This window comes from Schistocerca piceifrons, chromosome 7 (genome assembly GCF_021461385.2).
Source record: "Schistocerca piceifrons isolate TAMUIC-IGC-003096 chromosome 7, iqSchPice1.1, whole genome shotgun sequence".
NCBI lineage: Eukaryota > Metazoa > Arthropoda > Insecta > Orthoptera > Acrididae > Schistocerca > Schistocerca piceifrons.
Genome location: NC_060144.1, coordinates 355,536,083 through 355,563,452, shown reverse-complemented (window position 1 = coordinate 355,563,452; position 27,370 = coordinate 355,536,083). Strand labels below are relative to the sequence as shown.

Here is a 27,370-nt window from a genome sequence, read left to right as displayed (position 1 = left end):
CAGGTAAGGCTGGTGTGTTTTTGGAAGGCAGGAACATTGCTGATGTGAATGAACTGACAGAAACCAACAGGTGGATATGCTGTAGCACTGGATGCTGCTTGCCTGTAACTCAGCCAAATACAGCTAAAGAGAGTTCTTTTTCATTGAGACACCGCATGTGTTGCTCTTTTCATCCAATTTGTAGAAATCTATGTATAAACATTAACTGTAAGGTGAACAAGTTACATACTGCCAGTGGGGAGTCCAAAACAAACAAGATGGTGCAACGGTTTACACATTGGACAGTGGATTCACATTTGGAAGGAATGTGGTTTAAATATCCATCCAGTAGGTTTCCCATTGTATCTCTATATCACTTAAGGCAAAGCCAAGATAGTTCCCTTGAAAAAGCACAGTCAATTTTCTTCCCCCAATTTGGACTTCAACTCTGTCTCCAAATGACTTTGTTGTCAAAGGATGTTAAACTCTAATCTACCTTCCAGATCCAATATGGAGCAAGAGTAGTCTATTTCAATGTTGGAACTGCAATCCCAATTGTCACTCTCTGTCATTTCCCTACATGTGGAGAAAAGCTAGGTGCTACTGTGATAACAGTGGAAGTACACTTGCAGTGGTTTGTTGGGTTGACAGTCTGTACAGTTCAACAATCCACCTAAACCATTAACAATGTTCCAAAAGAATTAGTAAGTGCCATCTTATTCCCACGAAAAAACTTACATTCTGTCAGTGGAGATCATCCTTGGCTCATTATATCGCTTTATTCTGTTATATATACGGCCACAAAATTCTTTTCACAACATATCCAATGTACACAACACATGGTACCCCCCCCCCTCTCTCTCTCCCCCCCCCCCCCCCCCCCCCCACACACACACACACATACACATCACAGTTAAATGCTTCTTTCTCATTATGTGCTCTACATACATACATCAGTGCTAATGGTTAATCTGGCAGGTTTTGAATTTACATAAACTACAAAAAATCTAAATATGTAAAACAACAACATTTTCATACAACAATGCCTTCAAATGCAAAATAGAATATAATTTAAATCTGAAAAGTGGAACTAATAGGAAACAAATTACCAGGTTAACTTCGGTCAAGTATGTAGTAACTTAAAAAACTACAGTCATTAAGAATGCAATTTTAAAAAACAGAAGAACATGGAAACATTTTACTTTTGAGAACTCCCGTAAAACATACAAGTTTAGATGAATGGGTGCATTTATGAAACAGTATGAAAATTAATGAGATCTACTCCCACGTTGCTAGCTAACAACCGATGAAATATTCACTCAAAACATACACACCCACGCACGCACGCACGCACGCACGCACGCACACACACACACACACACACACACACACACACACACACACACGATAAATTGTGATTTTGCAGTGAGGAAGAATTATTTAATATTCTTAGTTATTTACTTTTGTTCTTTTGCCTCAAGGGTAATACTATCAGATCAATAAAACAGTGGTTACAGAAAAGGATAACTCAGTCACCAACTACAGTCAGATAACTGTCACATATATTGTACCTTCGCTTTTAGCTAGCTTTTGTGTAAATTTAAGAGTTTGAAATCTTTTCTGAATGTATTTATGTGGTATGGAAATGAAACATGGATGGTGGGCAATTCAGACAAGAAGAGAATAGAAGCTTCTGAAATGTGGTGGTACAGAATGTTGAAGATTTTGTGAGCAAATCAAATAATTAATGAGAAGGTACTGAATCACATTGGAGGGAAAAAATGGCACAACTTCCCTAAAAGAAGGGACTGGTTGATAGGACACATCCTAAGGCATCAAGAAATTGTCAATTTGTGTGTGTGTGTGTGTGTGTGTGTGTGTGTGTGTGTGTGTGTGTGTGTGAGTGCGCACGCGCGCACGCGTGCACTGGGGATGGTGCAAAACTGCAGACAGTGACCAAGGCTTGAATACAGTAAGCAACTTCAAATGGATCTATAGGTTGTATTACTTATGCGGAGATGAAGAGGCTTGCACACAATAAACTAGCATGGAGTGCTGCATCAAACCACTCTTTGGACTAAAGATCACAACAACACTTTATATCTAAGTATTCTAAAGGCTTTCTCTATATTTGAAGGGCAAATTATTTCTGACTTACATCGATCAATCAATCTTCAGTGATTTATTATAACTGTAAAAAATGAAAGCAGCCATAAGAATCTCCATGTCTAACAACAAACTGCACAATTAATCTATTAATCTTGCCAATCTTTATTTGTCTCAGATGCTAAACATACGGTTATGTGACATCTTCAAAGCATGCTATCACTGAGTATTCAACCACTCACTATCTGCATTACAACAAAAATGGTAAACCCTCATAAAATAAAAAGTAATTTCAGGAAGAGTCAACAACTTACCATGACCTGCCTTATTATTTTCATGGTGGGGTAGCATACATGCAATATCATTGCATTATTTAAACAACGAATTTCCAAACATGAAACACAACATGGAAGGAGCTATTTTTTTTAGCAACTTACCTCATAGAAATTTGTTTCTGTTATGCCAGACAAATGTATGTCTCTTATTCCTCTCAGACTTTGCGTGTAAAGAATATCCGTCTCTTCTAAATCATCCATTGTCACTGGTTCTTCAACCAGCAGTTTCCACACAATAGGAGCTAATGGTACGGCTAGTGGCTTCTTTGTCCGTACCGCAACCCCAAACAAGATACCTATTCAACGATATACAGAAGGAGTAAATATTTTTTGTAGAGGATAGCTTGCTACTCACTGTAAATATGATATATTGAGCTGCAGACAGACATGATAAAAGACTGTACACAAGAGCTTTGATCAAAACCTTCTTCCTAAAAGAAAACACACACAGACACTTTTTCGCCTTTTTTCATACCAGATCTCCAGTTGCTTTCTAGTTCACCTTTATCTCTCCCCATATATTTTTATTTTCATTTTCATTTCAGCCTCATGTTACACTTTCCACCTTCTAATACCATGTCACCCTCACAACACCCCCACAACGACCCCATTAAGTTTTATTTACATTCCCTGCGCAAACATGCCTTCGCCCTAGCCAGATTACGTTCCCATATTCTATTTTCTCAGGCCTGTCTGACATTTGGCATTACCCCCAAAGGCCTCACACTTAAAGTTCCCATCTCTGGCTGCAACCCTTCTTTCCATCAGTCCCTATACCAGTTCCAAACTGAACAATCCATTGCCCTCACCCACCTAATCCTTCACCTACACATCAACTCAGCCAATGAACACACCCGTCAACTCCTATCCTTAATAAAAGTCCTTAATCTTTCCTCTCCCACGTCCACACCGGCTGTTCAGAGCATCCTCCTACAGGCCAACCGTAAATTAGAACAGCATGCCACCCTCCACCTCAAAAAACTATCCAATCTCCTGGTTTCCCACCTCCAGAAAGGCAACTCGCTCACCCTTCACAACCTTTCCAGCAAACCTCAACCTCCTCTCATTGCACACCAACCCAGTCTCTCCCATCTACTCAATCTCCCACTTCCAGCTCCACTCCCTCCAAAACCTCAAAATTCCAATCAACACAACCTGGAACCACAACACCCTAATTCAGTAGTTAACCTTTCCTCCAAACCTCTCTCCCAATCCGAAACCTCTGTCCTATCCAAAGGCCTCACCTTCAGCCCCACCCCCAGATTTAACCAAACAGCCCTCGTCAAAGATTTACTGTCCTACACCCGTACTCTCTGCTGGAAATATCACTTTGCCACGAAGAAAAATGATCCTAATCCTACTCCTAATGATCCAACTCCCCAAGACACCATCCAAATTGAACCCTGCCTGGAACAGTTCCGTCCTCCGTCACAGCGGGACCCACCTCCTCTTCCTCAAAATCACCCTCTCCAAACCTTCCAGGAATTTCTGACTTCCAGCCTTGCACCTCAATCCTTCTTAAAAAACCTTAATCCTACTCCCAACATCACCACTGCTGAAGCCCAGGCTATCCGTGATCTGAAGGCTGACCGATCCATCGTCATTCTTCCGGCGGACAAGGGTTCCACGACCGTGGTACTTGATCGTCGGGAGTATGTGGCTGAGGGACTGCGTCAGCTTTCAGACAACACCACATACAAAGTTTGCGAAGGTAACCCCATTCCCGATGTCCAGGCGGAGCTTCAACGAATCCTCAGAACCTTAGGCCCCCTGCAAAACCTTTCACCTGACTCCATCAACCTCCTGACCCCACCGACACCCCGCACCCCTACCTTCTACCTTCTTCCTAAAATTCACAAACCCAATCATCCCGGCCGCCCCATTGTAGCTGGTTACCAAGCCCCCACAGAACGTATCTCTGCCTACATAGATCAACACCTTCAACCCATTACATGCAGTCTCCCATCCTTCATCAAAGACACCAACCACTTTCTCGAACGCCTGGAATCCTTACCCAATCTGTTACCCCCGGAAACCATCCTTGTAACCACTGATGCCACTTCCTTATACACAAATATTCCACACGTCCAGGGCCTCGCTGCAATGGAGCACTTCCTTTCATGCCGATCACCTGCCACCCTACCTAAAACCTCTTTCCTCATCACCTTAGCCAGCTTCATCCTGACCCACAACTTCTTCACTTTTGAAGGCCAGACATACCAACAATTAAAGGGAACAGCCATGGGTACCAGGATGGCCCCCTCGTACGCCAACCTATTCATGGGTCGCTTAGAGGAAGCCTTCTTGGTTACCCAGGCCTGCCAACCCAAAGTTTGGTACAGATTTATTGATGACATCTTCATGATCTGGACTCACAGTGAAGAAGAACTTCAGAATTTCCTCTCCAACCTCAACTCCTTTGGTTCCATCAGATTCACCTGGTCCTACTCCAAATCCCATGCCACTTTCCTTGACGTTGACCTCCACCTGTCCAATGGCCAGCTTCACATGTCTGTCCACATCAAACCCACCAACAAGCAACAGTACCTCCATTATGACAGCTGCCACCCATTCCACATCAAACAGTCCCTTCCCTACAGCCTAGGTCTTTGTGGCAAACGAATCTGCTCCAGTCCGGAATCCCTGAACCATTACACCAACAACCTGACAACAGCTTTCGCATCTCGCAACTACCCTCCCGACCTGGTACAGAAGCAAATAACCAGAGCCACTTCCTCATCCCCTCGAACCCAGAATCCCCCACAGAAGAACCACAAAAGTGCCCCACTTGTGACAGGATACTTTCCAGGACTGGACCAGACTCTGAATGTGGCTCTCCAGCAGGGATACGACTTCCTCAAATCCTGCCCTGAAATGAGATCCATCCTTCATGAAATCCTCCCCACTCCACCAAGAGTGTCTTTCCGCCGTCCACCTAACCTTCGTAACCTGTTAGTTCATCCCTATGAAATCCCCAAACCAACTTCCCTACCCTCAGGCTCCTATCCTTGTAACCGCCCCCGGTGTAAAACCTGTCCCATGCACCCTCCCACCACCACCTATTCCAGTCCTGTAACCCGGAAGGTGTACACGATCAAAGGCAGAGCCACGTGTGAGAGCACCCACGTGATCTACCAACTGACCTGCCTACACTTTGACGCATTCTATGTGGGAATGACCAGTAACAAACTGTCCATTCGCATGAATGGACACAGGCAGACAGTGTTTGTTGGTAATGAGGATCACCCTGTGGCTAAACATGCCTTGGTGCACGGCCAGCACATCTTGGCACAGTGTTACACCGTCCGGGTTATCTGGATACTTCCCACTAACACCAACCTATCCGAACTCCAGAGATGGGAACTTGCTCTTCAATATATCCTCTCTTCCCGTTATCCACCAGGCCACAATCTCCGCTAATTTCAAGTTGCCGCCACTCATACCTCACCTGTCATTCAACATCATCTTTGCCTCTGCACTTCTGCCTCGACTGACATCTCTGCCCAAACTCTTTGTCTTCAAATATGTCTGCTTGTGTCTGTATATGTGTGGATGGATATGTGTGTGTGTGTGTGTGTGTGCGAGTGTATACCCGTCCTTTTTTCCCCCTAGGGTAAGTCTTTCCGCTCCCGGGATTGGAATGACTCCTTACCCTCTCCCTTAAAACCCATTTCCTTTCGTCTTTCCCTCTCCTGATGAGGCAACAGTTTGTTGCGAAAGCTTGAATTTTGTGTGTATGTTTGTGTGTCTGTTGACCTGCCAGCACTTTCATTTGGTAAGTCACATCATCTTTGTAAGATGAGGTGACTTACCGAACGAAAGTGCTGGCAGGTCGATAGACACACAAACAAACACACACACAAAATTCAAGCTCTCGCAACAAACTGTTGCCTCATCAGGAAAGAGGGAAGGAGAGGGAAAGACGAAAGGAAGTGGGTTTTAAGGGAGAGGGTAAGGAGTCATTCCAATCCCGGGAGCGGAAAGACTTACCTTAGGGGGAAAAAAGGACAGGTATACACTCGCACACACACACATATCCATCCACACATGCAGACACAAGCAGACTCTTTGTCTTTAAATATGTCTGCTTGTGTCTGCATGTGTGGATGGATATGTGTGTGTGTGCGCGAGTGTATACCTGTCCTTTTTCCCCCCTAAGGTAAGTCTTTCCGCTCCCAGGATTGGAATGACTCCTTACCCTCTCCCTTAAAACCCACTTCCTTTCGTCTTTCCCTCTCCTTCCCTCTTTCCTGATGAGGCAACGGTTTGTTGCGAAAGCTTGAATTTTGTGTGTGTGTTTGTGTTTGTTTGTGTGTCTATCGACCTGCCAGCGCTTTCGTTCGGTAAGTCACCTTATCTTTGTTTTTATATATAATTTTTATTTTTCCCACGTGGAATGTTTCCCTCATGTGACTTACCGAACGAAAGTGCTGGCAGGTCGATAGACACACAAACATACACACAAAATTCAAGCTTTCGCAACAAACTGTTGCCTCATCAGGAAAGAGGGAAGGAGAGGGAAAGACGAAAGGATGTGGGTTTTAAGGGAGAGGGTAAGGAGTCATTCCAATCCCGGGAGCAGAAAGACTTACCTTAGGGGGAAAAAAGGACAGGTATACACTCGCACACACACACACATATCCATCCGCACATACACAGACACAAGCAGACATTTGTAAAGGCAAAGAGTTTGGGCAGAGATGTCAGTCGGGCAGAAGTAAAGAGGCAAAGATGTTGTTGAAAGACAGGTGAGGTATGAGCGGCGGCAATTTTGCCTTTACAAATGTCTGCTTGTGTCTGTGTATGTGTGGATAGATATGTGTGTGTGTGTGCGACTGTATACCTGTCCTTTTTTCCCCCTAAGGTAAGTCTTTCCGCTCCCGGGATTGGAATGACTCCTTACCCCCTCCCTTAAAACCCACATCCTTTCGTCTTTCCCTCTCCTTCCCTCTTTCCTGATGAGGCAACAGTTTGTTGCGAAAGCTTGAATTTTGTGTGTATGTTTGTGTTTGTTTGTGTGTCTATCGACCTGCCAGAACTTTCGTTCGGTAAGTCACATCATCTGTGTTTTTAGATATATTTTTCCCAGGTGGAATGTTTCCCTCTATTAATTCATATCATTAATTTGAACCCAACAATTACGTTTGTTATTGTCACTGTTGCATTTCGAAATCTTTTCTGTCGTCTTATTTTCTCTTTTTGTATTTGCCAGTAGTTTCACTTTGTATTCACCTTCTCCTTTTTACCATAATCTACTATACAATTTTATCCCGCCTATATATACTCAACAATACGTCACCCACTTCCAAACCATAACCAAAAAAATATTTTTTTCCGCTTTCAACACTACCGCTGCTATAAAATCCACCCTTTCTAGTCCACAAACAGTTCCTTTCACCTATTAAACACCCATTTCGTCTAGTTCTGATAACTTTCGCTTTATTTCCATTTCAGTTTTTCCACATCACTGATAATTTTTAGCCGCTTCCCTAAGGTGAGTCTTCCTGCTCCCGGGATTGGAATGACTCCTTACCCTCTCCCTTAAAACCCACATCCTTTCGTCTTTCCCTCTCCTTCCCTCTTTCCTGATGAGGCAACAGTTTGTTGCGAAAGCTTGAATTTTGTGTGTATGTTTGTGTGTCTATCAACGTGCCAGCGCTTTTGTTTGGTAAGTCACATCATCTTTGTTTTTTAATATATATATGGTTTAAGTAGTTCTAAGTTCTAGGGGACTGATGACCATAGATGTTAAGTCCCATAGTGCTCAGAGCCATTTGAACCATTTTTTTTATACATACACAAACTGCTGATCAGGTCAAAATGCACTGAAACACTTCGAATGGGAGCAACAATCCAGAGTGGGGTAGGAAAGGACAGGGATAGCAGGGTACAGGTGTGGGAAGAGGAATCAGCACTGCCTGACAGAGCATGCAGGGGCTAGAGGTGGTAGGCCATGTCTACTAGGCATAGAGTTGGGAGGTTGCGAGGGGAGGGCCAGAGGGGGGTGGGGAAGGGGGAGTGCAAAGGAGAGGAGTAGAGAAGGGGAAAAGATAGATGGGTTTGTTAGTGGAGAGCAGCACACAATGTGGGAGAGGAGTAGAACAGAGGCCAACCACCCTGGCAAAGTGGACACACCAGTTTGCATTAGATAACTGAAGTTACATGCTGTGAGGCTTGGCTGGTGCTTGGATTGGTGACTGTCTATGTCTGCTGAGCACTGTTGGCAAGCAGGGTGCACTCAGCCCTTGTGAGGCCAATAGAGGAGCTACTTGATTGAGAAGTAGCAACTCCAGTTCCAAAAGCTGAGAACAACTGGGAGAGCAGTTTGCTGACCACAAGTGCCCCCCCCCCCCCACACACACAAAAAAAAGCATCCAGTGATGCCTTCAGCTCAGGCACGAGATGGTTTGAGTTGTGAAGCAGACATTAAAATCAAGCTTGTTATGTTCACCTGCATGTTATGCCACAGAGTTGTCCACTTTGCTTTGGCCACAGTTTGGTAGTGGTCATTCATACTGGTGTCATGCCAAAATAAAAAGATGAGAATTGACATAGAGTGACAATTGACATAGCTGCTTTCAGAGATGGCTTGGCCTCTGCTTTCAGAGGTGGCTCGGACTCTGATAGTGTAGGATCAGCCTGTGACAGGATTGTGATAGAAAGTGTAGGGTGGGTGGATTGGGCAGCTCTTGCACCTAGGTCTTCCACAGGGATATGATCCCAGTGGCAAACATTTGGGACTGGGGTGGCATAGGAATGGAGTTCAAGACTGTGGATGTTGGGTAGGCGATGATCCACCACTTTAAGAGAGGTGGGTAGGGTCTTTGGCATGATACGCATCAATTCAGGGCACAATGAGAGATAATCAAAGCCCAGATGAAGAATGTGTTTCAGCTATTCCTGTCTGGAGTGGTACTAGGTGACAAATGGGTTGCCCCTTTGTAGCTGGTTAGTGGGGGTGGTGGGAGGATTGGAGTTGTGTGAGGATAAGGCACGGGAAATCTGTTTGTATACAAGGTCTAGGGGATAGTGCCTGTCTGTGAAGGCTTTTGTGAGACATTCAGCAAACTGGGGCAAGGGAGTTCTTGTCACTGCATATACAGCATGCCCAGATGACCAGGCTGTATGGGAGGAATTTTTAGGTGTGGGATGGATGGCAGCCGTTGAAATGCATGTACTGTATGTAGGTGGCTGGTGGGTTTAATATAAACAGAGCTGTGGATGTAGCCATTGGAGAGGTGGTGGTCAATGTTCAAGAAGGTGGCATGCTGGGTTGAGGGAAACCAAGTGAAGTGGATGGGAGAGAAAATGTTGAGGTTGTGTTAGCTAAAACCCATTCCCACATCCTGTTCCATAAATGCTTCCTGAACATTGGAATCTCCACAAATGGCCTAACCATAAAAATTCATTTCTCCCAATCCCAACCCTCCTTTCACAATGACCTCTTCAGATTCAGCCAGACCCTCTCCCTCACAAACCTGGTAGTGCAAAAACACATGTCCATGGCCTGGTCTTCCCAGAACCACCTCTCCTTCCTCTGCAAGATATAGCTAATGTGCAGCCCTACTACATACAACCCGTCTATGAAATTGAATCGATTGTACTCCAGCACCTGGAAAAGCACTCCAGATACCCACCCTCATACATTATCGACTCTCTGACATCCTACTGCTGCTTTGGGGCACCACTACCTAACCCATATCCTACCCATGTGTTCCTTCCCATCAAATCCTCAAAGCACCCAAACCCTGCCTAGCTGACCTTGTCAACCTGTCACATCGCCCAAAACTCAACTAAATCCAGAGCCAAAAAATCACAGAACACTGTTGTTAACCTTTCCACCTAAATCCTCAGCCCTACGGAAGTTTAAGTCCTATCCAAAGGTCTACCTTCACCCCTGCACCAAAATGTATCCATGCTGGACTTGTCAAAGACCTCCTCTCCTTTGCCCGATCCCTGCAATGAAAACAATTCTTTGCCACTGATCCCTCCTATCAAAGCCAACCAAATTCCAACATTGAACCCTGCCTCTCCCAGTTCATGCCACCATCCAACCATGACCACCCCCCCCCCCCCCCCCCACTCACCTAATCACCTCATGGTCACCTTCTGTGAATTCCTTAACTCTGACTTGGCTTCAACGTCCTTCCCTAGGTCCCTTCCTAAGAACACCAATCTTTCAGCAGAACAAAGGACAGCCACACACAGCCTCAAAACAGATCCTGACCTAATCATTCTACCTCCAGACTAAAGTTCAAACACAGCCATCATGAATCTTAGTGACTATCTCGTGGAAGGCCCTGGCCAACTGTCTGACTCCTCCACCTGTAAAATCTGACAGAATGATACCATCTCAGAAGTCCAACATATATCAAATTCCTGCTCAAAGCCTTTGGCCCTTTCCAGAACCTCTCCTGTGAATTCATTTTCCTTCTTAACCCTATGACATTCACCTCCTACATGCTCCCAAAAATCTACAAACCTAGCAATCCTGAAGATCCAACCATTTCCTTCACTGACTCTCCACCATCCCCACCCCTTTACCTCCTGAATCACTACTCATCACTGTTCATGGCACTTTCCTTGTTGTTGTTGTGGTCTTCAGTCCTGAGACTGGTTTGATGCAGCTCTCCATGCTACTCTATCCTGTGCAAGCTTTTTCATCTCCCAGTACCTACTGCAACCTACATCCTTCTGAATCTGCTTAGTGTATTCATCTCTTGGTCTCCCCCTACGATTTTTACCCTCCACGCTGCCCTCCAATACTAAATTGGTGATCCCTTGATGCCTCAGAACATGTCCTACCAACCGATCCCTTCTTCTGGTCAGGTTGTGCCACAAACTTCTCTTCTCCCCAATCCTATTCAATACTTCCTCATTAGTTATGTGATCTACCCATCTAATCTTCAGCATTCTTCTGTAGCACCACATTTCGAAAGCTTCTATTCTCTTCTTGTCCAAACTATTTATCGTCCATGTTTCACTTCCATACATGGCTACACTCCATACGAATACTTTCAGAAATGACTTCCTGACACTTAAATCAATACTGGATGTTAACAAATTTCTCTTCTTCAGAAACGCTTTCCTTGCCATTGCCAGCCTACATTTTATATCCTCTCTACTTCGACCATCATCAGTTATTTTGCTCCCCAAATAGCAAAACTCCTTTACTACTTTAAGTGCCTCATTTCCTAATCTAATTCCCTCAGCATCACCCGACTTAATTAGACTACATTCCATTATCCTTGTTTTGCTTTTGTTGATGTTCATCTTATATCCTCCTTTCAAGACACTGTCCATTCCATTCAACTGCTCTTCCAAGTCCTTTGCTGTCTCTGACAGAATTACAATGTCATCGGCGAACCTCAAAGTTTTTATTTCTTCTCCATGAATTTTAATACCTACTCCGAATTTTTCTTTTGTTTCCTTTACTGCTTGCTCAATATACAGATTGAACAACATCGGGGAGAGGCTACAACCCTGTCTTACTCCCTTCCCAACCACTGCTTCCTTTTCATGTCCCTCGAATCTTATAACTGCCATCTGGTTTCTGTACAAATTGTAAATAGCTTTTCGCTCCCCGTATTTTACCCCTGCCACCTTTAGAATTTGAAAGAGAGTATTCCAGTCAACATTGTCAAAAGCTTTCTCTATGTCCACAAATGCTAGAAACGTAGGTTTGCCTTTCCTTAATCTTTCTTCTAAGATAAGTCGTAAGGTCAGTATTGCCCCACGTGTTCCAGTGTTTCTACGGAATCCAAACTGATCTTCCCCGAGGTTGGCTTCTACTAGTTTTTCCATTCGTCTGTAAAGAATTCGTGTTAGTATTTTGCAGCTGTGACTTATTAAGCTGATAGTTCGGTAATTTTCACATCTGTCAACACCTGCTTTCTTTGGGATTGGAATTATTATATTCTTCTTGAAGTTTGAGGGTATTTCGCCTGTTTCATACATCTTGCTCACCAGATGGTAGAGTTTTGTCAGCACTGGCTCTCCCACGGTCGTCAGTAGTTCCAATGGAATATTGTCTACTCCGGGGGCCTTGTTTCGACTCAGGTCTTTCAGTGCTCTGTCAAACTCTTCACGCAGTATCATATCTCCCATTTCATCTTCATCTACATCCTCTTCCATTTCCATAATATTGTCCTCAAGTACATCGCCCTTGTATAGACCCTCTATATACTCCTTCCACCTTTCTGCTTTCCCTTCTTTGCTTAGAACTGGGTTTCCATCTGAGCTCTTGATATTCATACAAGTGGTTCTCTTATCTCCAAAGGTCTCTTTAATTTTCCTGTAGGCGGTATCTATCTTACCCCTAGTGAGATAGGCCTCTACATCCTTACATTTGTCCTCTAGCCATCCCTGCTTAGCCATTTTGCACTTCCTGTCGATCTCATTTTTGAGACGTTTGTATTCCTTTTTGCCTGTTTCACTTACTGCATTTTTATATTTTCTCCTTTCATCAATTAAATTCAATATTTCTTCTGTTACCCAAGGATTTCTACTAGCCCTCGTCTTTTTACCTACTTGATCCTCTGCTGCCTTCACTACTTCATCCCTCAAAGCTACCCATTCTTCTTCTACTGTATTTATTTCCCCCATTCCTGTCAATTGCTCCCTTATGCTCTCCCTGAATCTCTGTACAACCTCTGGTTCTTTTAGTTTATCCAGGTCCCATCTCCTTAAATTTCCACCTTTTTGCAGTTTCTTCAGTTTTAATCTACAGGTCATAACCAATAGATTGTGGTCAGAGTCCACATCTGCCCCTGGAAATGTCTTACAATTTAAAACCTGGTTCCTAAATCTCTGTCTTACCATTATATAATCTATCTGATACCTTTTAGTATCTCCAGGGTTCTTCCATGTATACAACCTTCTTTCATGATTCTTAAACCAAGTGTTAGTTATGATTATGTTGTGCTCTGTGCAAAATTCGACCAGGCGGCTTCCTCTTTCATTTCTGTCCCCCAATCCATATTCACCTACTATGTTTCCGTCTCTCCCTTTTCCTACACTCGAATTCCAGTCACCCATGACTATTAAATTTTCGTCTCCCTTCACAATCTGAATAATTTCTTTTATTTCATCATACATTTCTTCAATATCTTCGTCATCTGCAGAGCTAGTTGGCATATAAACTTGTAGTACTGTAGTAGGCGTAGGCTTCGTATCTATCTTGGCCACAATAATGCGTTCACTATGCTGTTTGTAGTAGCTTATCCGCATTCCTATTTTCCTATTCATTATTAAACCTACTCCTGCATTACCCCTATTTGATTTTGTGTTTATAACCCTGTTGTCACCTGACCAGAAGTCTTGTTCCTCCTGCCACCGAACTTCACTAATTCCCACTATATCTAACTTCAACCTATCCATTTCCCTTTTGAAATTTTCTAACCTACCTGCCCGATTAAGGGATCTGACATTCCACGCTCCGATCCGTAGAACGCCAGTTTTCTTTCTCCTGATAACGACATCCTCTTGAGTAGTCCCCGCCCGGAGATCCGAATGGGGACTATTTTACCTCCGGAATATTTTACCCAAGAGGACGCCATCATCATGTAATCATACAGTAAAGCTGCATGCCCTCGGGAAAAATTACGGCTGTAGTTTCCCCTTGCTTTCAGCCGTTCGCAGTACCAGCACAGCAAGGCCGTTTTGGTTATTGTTACAAGGCCAGATCAGTCAATCATCCAGACTGTTGCCCTTGCAACTACTGAAAAGGCTGCTGCCCCTCTTCAGGAACCACACGTTTGTCTGGCCTCTCAACAGATACCCCTCCGTTGTGGTTGCACCTACGGAACGGCTATCTGTATCGCTGAGGCACGCAAGCCTCCCCACCAATGGCAAGGTCCATGATACATGGGGGGGGGGGCACTTTCCTATGCACCCAATATCCCACATGCCCATGGTCTTGCTGCTATTCAGCACTATCTCTCCCATCCTTCAGACTCCAAACCCACTACCTAATTCCTCATACACCTTAAGTACTATATCCTAACACAAAACTACTACTCCTATGAAGGGAAGGTATATAAACAAAACTGTAACACAGCCATAGCCACTTGCTTAGCAACTACTTCTCCTATGAAGAGCACAAACAAATCTGTAGCACGGCCATGGGTACCTACATGGCATCCTCTTATGCCAAACTGTTTATGGGCCAGGTCTGGTTTAGTTTCATTGATGATACCTTCATGATCTGGACTCAGGGCCAGGACACTATTTCCTCATTGCTTCACTCCAACTCCTTCTCTCCAATCCATTCACTTAGTCCTCTTTAACCCAATGTGTCATCTTCCTGCACATTGACCACCTCTTCTCAGATGGCTTCATCTATACATGTTCACATTAAACCTGCCAATCATCAACAGCACCTGCATTCTAACATCTGACATCTCTTCCACACCAAAAAATCCCTCCCATACAGCCTGGTCAGAAGCCATATCTGCAGTGACAAGAACTCTACATCTACATCTACATCTACATCTACAGCCATACTCTGCAAGCCACCTGACGGTGTGTGGCGGAGGGTACCTTGAGTACCTCTATCGGTTCTCCCTTCTATTCCAGTCTCGTATTGTTTGTGGAAAGAAGGATTGTCGGTATGCTTCTGTGTGGGCTCTAATCTCTCTGATTTTATCCTCATGGTCTCTTCACGAGATATACGTAGGAGGGAGCAATATACTGCTTGATGTTTCGGTGAAAGTATGTTCTCGAAACTTCAACAAAAGCCCGTACCGAGCTACTGAGCGTCTCTCCTGCAGAGTCTTCCACTGGAGTTTATCTATCATCTCCATAACGCTTTTGCAAATACTAAATCATCCTGTAACGAAGCACGTTGCTCTCTGTTGGATCCTCTCTATCTCCTCTATCAACCCTATCTGGTACGGATCTCACACTGCTGAGCAGTATTCAAGCAGTGGGTGAACAAGTGTACTGTAACCTACTTCCTTTGTTTTCGGATTGCATTTCCTTAGGATTCTTCCAATGAATCTCAGTCTGGCATCTGCTTTACCGACGATCAACTTTATATGATAATTCCATTTTAAATCACTCCTAATGCGTACTCCCACATAATTTATAGAATTAACTGCTTCCAGTTGCTGACCTGCTATTTTGCAGCTAAATGATAAGGGATCTTTCTTTCTATGTATTCACAGCACATTACACTCGTCTACATTGAGATTCAATTGCCATTCCCTGCACCATGCGTCAATTCGCTGCAGATCCTCCTGCATTTCAGTACAATTTTCCATTGTTACAACCTCTCGATATAACACAGCATCATCTGCAAAAAGCCTCAGTGAACTTCCAATGTCATCCAAAAGGTCATCTATGTATATTGTGAATAGCAATGGTCCTATGACACTCCCCTGGGGCACACCTGAAATCCCTCTTACTTCGGAAGGCTTCTCTTAATTGAGAATGACATGCTGCGTTCTGTTATCTAGGAACTCTACAATACAATCACACAATTGGTCTGATAGTCCATATGCTCTTACTTTGTTCATTAAACGACTGTGGGGAACTGTACTGAATGCCTTGCGGAAGTCAAGATACACGGCATCTACCTGGGAACCCGTGTCTATGGCCCTCTGAGTCTCGTGGACGAATAGCGCGAGCTGGGTTTCACACGATCATCTTTTTCGAAACCCATACTGATTCCTACAGAGTAGATTTCTAGTCTCCAGAAAAGTCATTATACTCGAACATAATACGTGTTCCAAAATTCTACAACTGATCGATGTTAGAGATATAGGTCTATAGTTCTGCACATCTGGTCGACGTCCCTTCTTGAAAACAGGGATGACCTGTGCCCTTTTCCAATCCTTTGGAACGCTATGCTCTTCTAGAGACCTACGATACACCACTGCAAGAAGGGGGGCAAGTTCCTTCGCGTACTCTGTGTAAAATTGAACTGGTATCCCATCAGGTCCAGCGGCCTTTCCTCTTTTGAGCGATTTTAATTGTTTCTCTATCCCTCTGTCGTCTATTTCGATATCTACCATTTTGTCATCTGTGCGACAATCTAGAGAAGGAACTACAGTGCAGTCTTCCTCTGTGAAACAGCTTTGGAAAAAGACATTTAGTATTTCGGCCTTTAGTCTGTCATCCTCTGTTTCAGTACAATTTTGGTCACAGAGTGTCTGGACATTTTGTTTTGATCCACCTACCACTTTGACATAAGACCAAAAAATTTCTTAGGACTTTCTGCCAAGTCAGTACATAGAACTTTACTTTCGAATTCATTGAACGCCTCTCGCATAGCCCTCCTCACACTACATTTCGATTCGCGTAATTTTTGTTTGTTTGCAAGGCTTTGGCTATGTTTATGTTTGCTGTGAAGTTCCCTTTGCTTCCACAGCAGTTTTCTAACTCAGTTGTTGTACCTTGGTGGCTCTTTTCCATCTCTTACGATCTTGCTTGGCACATACTCATCTAACGCATGTTGTACGATGGTTTTGAACTTTGTCCACTGATCCTCAACACTATCTATACTTGAGACAAAACTTTTGTGTTGAGCCGTCAGGTACTCTGTAATCTGTTTATTGTCACTTCTGCTAAGCAGAAAAATCTTCCTACCTTTTTTAATATTTCAATTTACGGCTGAAATCATCGATGCAGTAACCGCTTTATGATCACTAATTCCCTGTTCTGCGTTAACTGTTTCAAATAGTTCAGGTCTGTTTGTCACCAGAAGGTCTAATATGTTATCGCTACGAGTCAGTTCTCTGTTTAACAGCTCAAGGTAGTTTTCAGATAAAGCATTTAAAAAAATTTCACTGGATTCTTTGTCCCTGCCACCCGTTATGAATGTTTGAGTCTCCAAGTCTATATCCGGCAAATTAAAATCTCCACCCAGAACTATAACATGGTGGGGAAATCTACTCGAAATATTTTCCAAATTATCCTTCAGGTGCTCAGCCACAACAGCTGCTGAGCCAGGGGGCCTATAGAGACATCCAATTACCATGTCGGAGCCTGCTTTAACCATGACCTTCACCCAAATTATTTCACATTTCGGATCTCCGTCAATTTCCTTCGATACTATTGCACTTCTTATCGCTATAAACGTGCCTCCCCCTTCACTATCCAGCCTGTCTCTGCGGTATACATTCCAATCTGAGTTTAGGAACTCATTACTGTTTTTGTTTGGTGTCAGCCAACTTTCTGTCCCTAGTATTATATGGGCATTGTGATCGTTTATTAATTAGAGCAGTTCTGGGACCTTTCTATAGACGCTCCTGCAGTTTACTACTAGAACATTAATATTGTTATTCCCTGTTGCATTTTGCCTACTCCTACCTTGCCGCGTCTCAGGAGACGTCTTGTTGGGCCTAGGGAGGGAATTCTCTAACCTAAAAAACCCACATGTGCACTCCACATGTACTCCGCTACCCTTGTAGCCGCTTCCGGCGTGTAGTGCACACCTGACCTATTCAGGGGGACCCTACATTTCTCCACCCGGTAGCGGAGGTCGAGAAATTTGCACCCCAGATCTCCGCAGAATTGTCTGAGCCTCTGGTTTAAGCCTTCTACCTGGCTCCAAACCAGAGGACTGCGATCGGTTCTAGGAACGATACTACAAATAATTAGCTCAGATTCCACCCCGCGAGCGAGGCTTTCCGCCTTCACCAATTCCACCAACAGCCTGTACGAACTGAGGATGACCTCTGAACCTAGACGGCAGGAGTCATTGGTGCCGACATGAGCAGTCGGGTGCACCCAGTACTCTCTATCGCCGCCGGCAGGGCCTCCTCCACATCTCAGATGAGACCCTCCGGCAAGCAGACAGGGTGAACACTGGACTTCTTCCCCGACCTTTCCGCTATTTCCCTAAGGGGCTCCATCACCCGCCTAACATTGGAGCTCCCAATAACTAATAAACCCCTCCCCCCGTGTGCCTGCACGGACCTTGCTGAAGGAGCGGCCACATGTCCACTCACAGGCAGAGCGGGCCAGCCTCCACGTTGACCCTCCGCCTCGTGTGCCGCTGAACCCGCCACTCCCCTTGGGGAGAGGGTGGCCCAACCGTGTCCGGTACCCGCAAAGATGTCTCGACAACAGGGACAGTGGGTGAAGCATGTAACACCTGGGGTGTACCATGCAACGCACCAGACTTCCCACTGCTGCTACACTCCGAGGCAGCAGCCTGAAGATGGCTGACCGCGGCCATCAACATGTTCAGCTGTTCGCGAACAGTGGCCAGCTCCTCCTGCGTCTGTACACAACAGTCACACATCCTATCCATCCTAAGAAATCAATTTACTGTAGAGAGTTAATCAACTTTTAACTAGACTGCTAATTCACTAAAGGCGGCTGATAGTTGATTAAACTGTGGTTGCTAGACACTTCTTGTAGAAAACAATGAAAATAGCACTACCTGTCTCTGGACTGTATTGAAAACAAACACTAGCACTACTGGCATTATGGTTGATTAAAGGGACTCTCTCTGACTGTATTCAAAACAAACACGAAATCTATGGAACACTATTACTAGCACTCGGCAATTAAAGCTTCCTAAAAGCAATAACACACGGAAGAAGAAGTGAGAAGTAAGAAAAATACAGTTAACACTTAAATTAACGTAGCTCGCTGCACAGCAGACGTGAAGCAGACGGCAGTTACGACGACACTGACTACTACTGGCACTATGGCTGACTAAAGGGACTCTCTCTGACTGTATTCAAAACAAACACGAAATCTATGGAACACTATTGCTAGCACTCGACAATTAAAGCTTCCTAAAAGCAAAAACACAATGAAGAAGAAGTTACAAGTAAGAAAAATACAGTTAATATTTAAATTAACGTAGCTCGCTGCACAGCAGATGTGAAGCAAACGGCAGTTACGATGACACTGACACTCCTTTGCTCAGTACGCTGAATGTCCCACAAAGGCCTTCACAAAAGGGCACTATCCCTCTGACTTAATCCACAAACAGATTTCCTGTGCCGCATCCCCAAACACCCCCAATCGTCCCACCACTCCAAGAATCAGCTACAAAGGAGTGTCCCCTTCGTCATCCAATACTATCCCAGATTGCAACAACTGAACCACATCCTTTGTCAGGGCCTTGATTATCTCTCATCATGCCCCACAATGACGGACATCATACCTAAAACCCTTCCCATCCCTCCTAAAGTGGTGTTCCACCAGGGTTAATGGAGACCATCAAACTGTGGCCAATGAGCAACGTGGACCACCTCGTGGCACAACAGAGCAGCTGAATATAGTGTGCTTGATTTCAATAGCTGCTTGACAACCTGAGCCATTTGGATCCTCTGCTCCACCACCATCTTTTCTGAACTGTGCAGGTAGGAGTTACCCTTACAACATATTCTCTGCTCCCAAAATCATTTTGGCCTCAACCTACAGTAACCTACAGACCCCCAAACCTTCGCCCAACAGTTTCCACCCCCTCTGTCCTTTCACCTCCACGTAATTCACATTCCCTCTCCTCACTGTGCACTGCTTTCTGCTAATGCATCTGCCAGTCTTTTCCCTTTCTATTCCCTCTACTTTCCACACTCCACTTTCCACACTCCACTTTCCCCCCTCCATTCTCCACAGCCTTCCATAGCTGTGCCTGGCAGCCATGCCCTGCCACCTCTAGTACCTGCACACTTTGACAGGCAGCACTAATTCCTCTTCCACCAACCATGCTCTGCTATCGCCCCCCCTTCCCTGCCCCATTCCATATTGATGCTCCAATTTGACATGGTTCAGCTGCATTCAGGTCTGAGCAACTGGAGATAACGGTCGTGTGTGTGTGTGTGTGTGTGTGTGTGTGTGTGTGTGTATTTTCTTTTATGAATAAGGCTTTGGTCAGAAGCTCTTGTGTACCATCTTTTCGTCTTGCTTGCTTAACGTGTCATCTTTACGGTGAGTAGCAATCTATCCTTTGCATAATATTGTTGATATTCTAGCCTGGACTTTCAATTGTTTAAATATTTTGTATAATACATATAAAAGTCAAAGAAAATAATAATAATAATAATAATAATTCATAAAAAGTGAAGCCACATTTGCAAAAATATGTAGAGGATAGTAAACGGCAAAGATAAATCCAATACAAAATAAATATAAGTGTGATCAACAAAAGCTCTTCCCATTATATAAATAACACTAATGACACTGCACACACACACACACACACACACACACACACACACACACACACAGTAACGAGCAGAGATCCTGGAGATCCTGTCTGTGGACTAGTGGACTACACCATTGCTTCCAGAATAGATCATTCACTTTGCAGCAGAGTGTATTGTTCCCTGAAACTTCTTGACAGATTAAAACTGCACCAGAGAAGAACTCAAACTCAGGACTCATTCAAGAACTTGAGTTCCAGTCTGGCAAAGTGTTTTAATCCATGAGTATGTTTCACATTATGCAGTTGGAGAAATAAAGATATATGAACAACTTCATTATTTCCATCAGTTGGGTGTCATGGCTTGTGTTTAATTCCAACAATGACAAGAGGAGATGAGTTGCAAGACAAGCTATGAAAAGTATAAGCGGGAGGAAAAAGGTTGGGCCTAATGTGAGGAGGAGTATTTTCTACAGCAAACAAGCAAAAGGATATAAAATAAGTAAGAATTAATACAGCAAAGAAGAAATGTGAATATGAATAGAGCGAGAAGCAGAATCTTTGGAACTATCATACAGCATGTTAGAGATGGAGGACATGCTACACCTGAAGGTCGAAACACTATAGTAGGACATCACCTATTCTGTCACATTAGCATTGTGTAATATCAAAGAACTTATATTGATGCATTGGCCTTCATATTTCAGATATTCATTATGTCCTTTTCAGAGAAAGTTTATTATGAACCCTCACATGTCTTAGCACTAAATTACCAACAGAGGTAGTACATAGTTCTGTGTAAAAATGCCGCAGTTTCTTCAACTTCCCAGTAGATGCCAGTTTAAGAATGAAAATAATAAACTACAAGTTTTTCATCTGGGTGGAACTAAGTTTCAGAAATGTATTACAAGTAATAAATATAATGTTTAGTGGTTGGTTGTACAGCATTTACATAACCTGAACTTTTATCTACAGTTATTTGAATCAAAGAACATGCATGAGCACAAACCTAAAAATTTAAACCAGAGCAAATGTTGCTGTGAAGAAAGTTGTGGGTTGAGCAAGTATCTGTCTCTGTTATATCCAGTGTCATTAACAGCATTAGGTGTTGGCACCAGAAGAGGCACTGCTCCACTGCTAAGCTCTTGACACATTTCAGTAATTGTATCATCAAACACACCACCTGCATCATCCGCACCCTCTCCAACAAGCTTTACCTGCACAAATAATTGCCCTTTGTTAGTATCACAGGAACCACAAAGACAAAAATTGTTACCTATAAAACTAGACATATTTCTAGATAATATGAAGTTATTTTTGCATTAGGAAAAAACTGATATAAGACCAAATATTATAACGGTAAGTTCTGGGTGAAGAGCAAATGGAATGAAAAAAGGTACCCATGCACTGTATAGCTGACGCAGTAAGTGGTCAACAAGAACACAAACAAGAACAAAAAAGCTGCTCAGGTTGTGGACAATGTCTTTCTTTAGATTTGATTATTATGAACACAACATCATCACTGCTGATATGAACAACCTCTTATGCAACATTTATCAACAGCTGATAAGAGCTGACTTAGTTGACAGCAGTGAAAGACTCTTATACCATATCATTTCATATTGGGTTCTGGGGGTCAATACACAAAAATATGTCTTATGCAATAACAAATTGTTAAGATCATGTACAATTATCATCACATGCAACCCCTGCAACAGTTTGTGAGGAAGTGAGAATATTGCCAGTCCCATAAATATACAGTGGTTGAAAAAAATTCAACACCCAAAAATAATTAATGGAGAGTAATTAAATTTCAGAAATGCATTTGTCTAGGCAACATATTTAAGTGATTAACATTGCAAATGTGAAATGCTGGTACATCAGTAACCAGTGTAACCACCAGAATGTTGAATGCAAGCATGCAAACATGCTTGCATTGTGTTATGCAGGGAGGATGGTTAATGTTGTACATGGATGATGCTGGAGTTGTTGTCCGATGACGTCCCATATGCTGCTCGATTGCAGACAGATCCAGTTATTGATAAGGACACGGCAACATATCAACACTCTGTGAAGCATGTTGGGTTTGCAACAGCGGTGTGTGGACGAACATTGATGTTGGGAAACAACCCCTGAAATACCATTCATGAATGGAAGCACATCAGGTTGAATACCAGGTTTCGCAGTCATAATGCATGAGATATCCACAAGAGTGCTCCTGCTGTCATACAAAATTGCACCACAGACCATAACCTCAGGTATAGGTCCAGTGTGTCTAGCCCTCAACTGGTCTCCTCCTATCCAACACATGATCATCACTGGCACAGAGGCAGAATCAGCTTTCATCGGAAAACATAACAGATCTGTCATCCTATGAGCTCTTGCTTGACACCACTGAAGTCACAATGGTTTGAGGTCACTGGAACGCACACTACCGGGCATCTGGCTCAGAGCTATTCTTGAAATAACTGATTTGTAGCAGTTTATTATGTCACTGTGAAGCAAACTGCTGCTCAAATTGCTGCTGTAAATGCAGTACAAAGTGCCAGAGCCACACACCGAACACGATGGTATTCCCTCTTGCAAATGCCATGTGGCTGCCCAGAACCCAATCCTCTTGTGACCGTACATTCTCATGACCCCTGCAGCCAATAATCATGGACAGTGGCTATATTCTTGCCAAGTCTTTCTGCAGTAGCATGAAAGGAACATCCAGCTTCTTGTAGCCCTATTACATGACCTTGTACAAACCCAGGGAGGGCTGATAATGGTGTCTTTGTCGCCTTAAAGACATTCTTCATTTAACATCAACTCACCATGTCAAATCTCAAAGATAACTACCACTCTTGACTGTTACAATACGTATTAAAGCAAACCTGATTTGCATCCTCATGATGGCACTTCTAGTGCCACTCTTATGTGACTGGCATCAAGTTGGAGTTTTTTTGTCTTTCAGATGTAGAAACATGCCTACCAACTTTTGTTTATGTCACACAACTCCTTCTTGGTGTCGTGATATTTTTCCATTAGTGTACATCTTAGATACAGTTTTATTTTTAAATAATAATCTTCATATATTTATATGAGGTAATGATATAGTAATGATATAAATGATCAACACAGCAGTATTAGTGGTAGTAATCATCTCACTGAATAAATGACATGGTAGTGTGAAGTCCATAACCAACAAAATTTACAATTAATTGCCTTACTTAATCAAAAGTAGTACAAACTCATTAAATAAAAACATGACCAATATACTGCTCCAGTGTTGTTTTTATTCGCTTGCTGAATTTACGAGACTTATTTATGTAAGTTTAATTTTTCTCACAGTCCTATAATATTGAAGATGGTAGTTAACTATCAATTAACTCCACTAGAATCACAACAGGAAGGTATAGCCCACTTGATTCTACGAGATGTTCATGGAGCACAAGTGGCAGTTAGAGAAAAAGCAAAAACCCGAATTGGGAGAACAGTGCAAGTATCTGAACTTGCCTTCTTTCAGATAAAAATAGTAGCTTGCCTTTTACCTGTTTTGTCACGTTTTCTGTTGTGTCCAATACAAAAAGATGTAAAAAACCAGAACTTTATAAAAAAAAGGTAAGTGCTTGGATGGTTGCATTGAACAGGGCACAGCTGATTTCCCTTCCCATCTTTCCCCAAACTGAGCACATGTTCATCTCTAACAAAACTCATCACTGATGGGATTTGAAACCCAAGTCTTCCTTCTTCATAATCTTTGACTCTTATAACTGTAGTCTGGTTTCTGTACAAGTTGTTGTTAGCCTTCTGCCTCCTGTATTTTAGCACTGATACTTCGGAATATAGAATATATTCAAGCTGATACTGTCAAAAACTTCTTTTAAGTCTGTAAATACTATAAACATGGTTTTGCATTTCTTCAATCTATCTTATAAGGTAAGACATAGGGTCAGTATGTATCACGTTGTGTGTTCCTACCTTTTACCATACCTTAAATTGTTCTTCCTCTAGCTCAGATTATATCATTTGTTCCATCCTTCTCTAGATAATTTGGGTTAGTATTTTGCAGCCAGGATTTATTAAACTGATGGTCTGCTAATACTGACATATTGAAACATATCAGGTTAGCAGTTGTCAGACTGGTTATCCTGGTAAGGTTTACTTCTTCAGGTAGTGCTGTTGTAATTGTGGGAGACAATACTAAGAGCTCACTGCAGCGGGTTGTATGTTAGCCCGCCTACAGCATTTTTGATCTCTGTTTTTTGAGTGTGTCTAAGGGATGGGTGAAAAGGTATTAGGAAATGCTCTGCGAATGTAAGAGCAGTGTTTTCTTTTTTAAGTATATTACGTGCTATCGAACAAACAAAGTATGATTTTTTATTGTGTAAAAAACTGATATATTTCTTGTGGTTTATTGGCTGGGAATTTGTTGGATTATATTAACTGGCCAGAGGACAAGGAGCAAAGTAGCTGTATGTATGGAAACAGTACATTAGTATGAAAAAACTATAACTTGCACCAATCAGTGCTCTTGTAATGGTGAATGATTGGGATGCAGGAAATCCCTAAACTAAACAAAGGATAGCTTCAGTGAGTGTTATGCCAAGTGGTCCTGAATTACACACTGTAGAACAGCAAATGATGCATGCCCATCCATAAGGACAACAGAACGTATATAGCCCTTGAATTAAGCAGCAGGCAGTTCCAGCCTGTGGTGTGATTGTCATCCAAGAAGGTGACCCCTCATCACACATTACCAACTGGCAGCACTGCACGTGTGCAGATTGACAGAAGGCAGCATTTCACACTCAAGCTCAAAGGTGAGAGGATTTCTCAATTGTTGTGGAAGTAAGTCAGAAAGGAGACACACCAGAGCAAGCTGGCACAATGAATGAAATGCATGTTACAATAGTAAACAATGAGGGCTGTGACTTCGCACATGGCAGGGCAAAAGACAATTAGTACCATACAGGTAAATTGGATCTTGTTAATGGAGCTGAGCAGTTGTAACCAAAAGTTACAAAACAAAAAACAGCTACCTTTGACAGGACAGACAGTAGTGGGCAGTCACTTGAGGATAGTGGTTATGTGCACAGTCAATCTGGAAGTGGTCAAACCCCTGTACAGAGCATAGGGAGAAATACAGCCTTTGAAGAGGATGTAAATGAGTTCATGAAACTGATGGGGTCTCAAGTAATTGGGATAAAGTGCAGTAATGAATATGTGTAAGGATGGAGCTTGTGGCATTTAGATCTGAGATCAAAGAAGGAATGAGAACATTTAAGAATGAATACAAACAACATGTTAGCCAAACTGGAACTTAGTGTTTGTGAAAATAGAATCAGTTACTAATGTTTTCAAGACATGGTAGAAACACTGCTAAATTAATGTACACATAAGAGAGCCAAAATGGAAACTTACAAACAAATATAGAGCCTGTGAGAAAAATTATGAATCTGCACATGAAGAGGACAAGGCCTACAGGCATAAAAGCAGTAAAAATATTATATTGAAGTACGGTGAACTGATTATTGCAGAGAATGAGTGAAGTATCATACATAATGACACCCTCAGAAAACAGGCAGATGCTAATGGAGCCATGCATGTAGAATGTGAAACTTATTTAACAAAATATGTAGGGTATCTGTTAGTAATAGTAGCATTAAAGCCAACAGCATGTTACTTAGCTAAAAAAAAAAAAAAAAAAAAAAAAAAAACGTAGTCAGTAACCAAATTTCAAAGTAATTTTTTGAGAGTTCTGGTCCAGGGAAACATAACAGAAAACTCTGACAGTTTTTTGTGTGTGGAGAAAATATTGCCCACACAGTGAGTTGTTTTGTCAGAATTTGGGTGAATTAGATTAAACACTTAGATAGTAAGCTAGACAAAAAAAATTATTTTTGGTTCAAAGAATATGTTACCTCTGAGAGTAAAGGAACTCCTGGTGTCACATAACTACCCAGGGCACTAGCTGCCAGCCACCATACCCTCCACTTGTCTCTCAGTTTCAACCTCAAAGCATACAATATAGCTGTGCAGCTGAGTGTATACCTTTTCTGTATTAATTATCTCTGAAGAAAGATATCAGCTGAAACCTTAGCAATGTTTTCAGTCTTGTTTCTGTGCCTATAAACTAACCAATATCCCAACTGTACGGTGAATTGTTAGTTTACTTCCTCCATTATTTTTATTCCATCAAAGACTTTCTGAGATCATATGAACAACACTATTTAATGAACAAAATACTTGTGAGTCTGTAATATAAAAAATTAATTTTGTAATGTAATGTAATAGCCCTGAATCAAATGTTGGAATATGCAACATTCAGATTTAATGCACTGCCCAATACACAGCTTTACTTGATACATCATACCAAATATTTTACTTCCTTATTGTAATGAAGAATTGTGCATTATATACCAACAAAATTACAAATTTTTATAATCAGTACTAATATGTTTATGAGTTTATAATTAGCTAAAATAAAACTGTAAAACTGAAGGGCATGTTAAGTTGATTTTTAGTGCAGTTATTTTCACACAAATTTATAATTTTAAAATTTCCATAATATCATCATCCCAGAAATAATGAGACTGTATAAGGTAAAGTATGCAGTAGCTTATTGAACTAAAAAAATGTAATTCTTGGGCGAGAAGATGGGTAAATGTTAGTAACAGAAAATTGGATTTTTCAGAACTAATTGTTTACAATTAATATTTTAATTTTTTTAATGAAAAATAAGTATGTGTGGGTATGTAAATTACTCATCATAACTTTACAAAATAATATGTTCTAATAATGATTTTGGCATCATGGACTGTTCCATTTTTTGTACAGACCAGTGGACCTACCAACTTAA

General features: G+C 42.4%; 1 protein-coding gene across 1 annotated transcript in view; it reads right to left on the bottom strand.

The window, feature by feature from the left end:
- Positions 1-27,370, bottom strand: part of LOC124804616 (probable E3 ubiquitin-protein ligase HERC1) — a 790,356-nt gene that overhangs the window by 49,568 nt on the left and 713,418 nt on the right. The window contains exons 67-68 of the mRNA XM_047264817.1: positions 21,536-21,743; positions 2,523-2,716 (exon numbers count right to left, since the gene is read on the bottom strand). Of these exons, the coding sequence (XP_047120773.1) occupies positions 2,523-2,716; positions 21,536-21,743 (402 nt within the window). The remainder of the gene's footprint in view (positions 1-2,522; positions 2,717-21,535; positions 21,744-27,370) is intronic.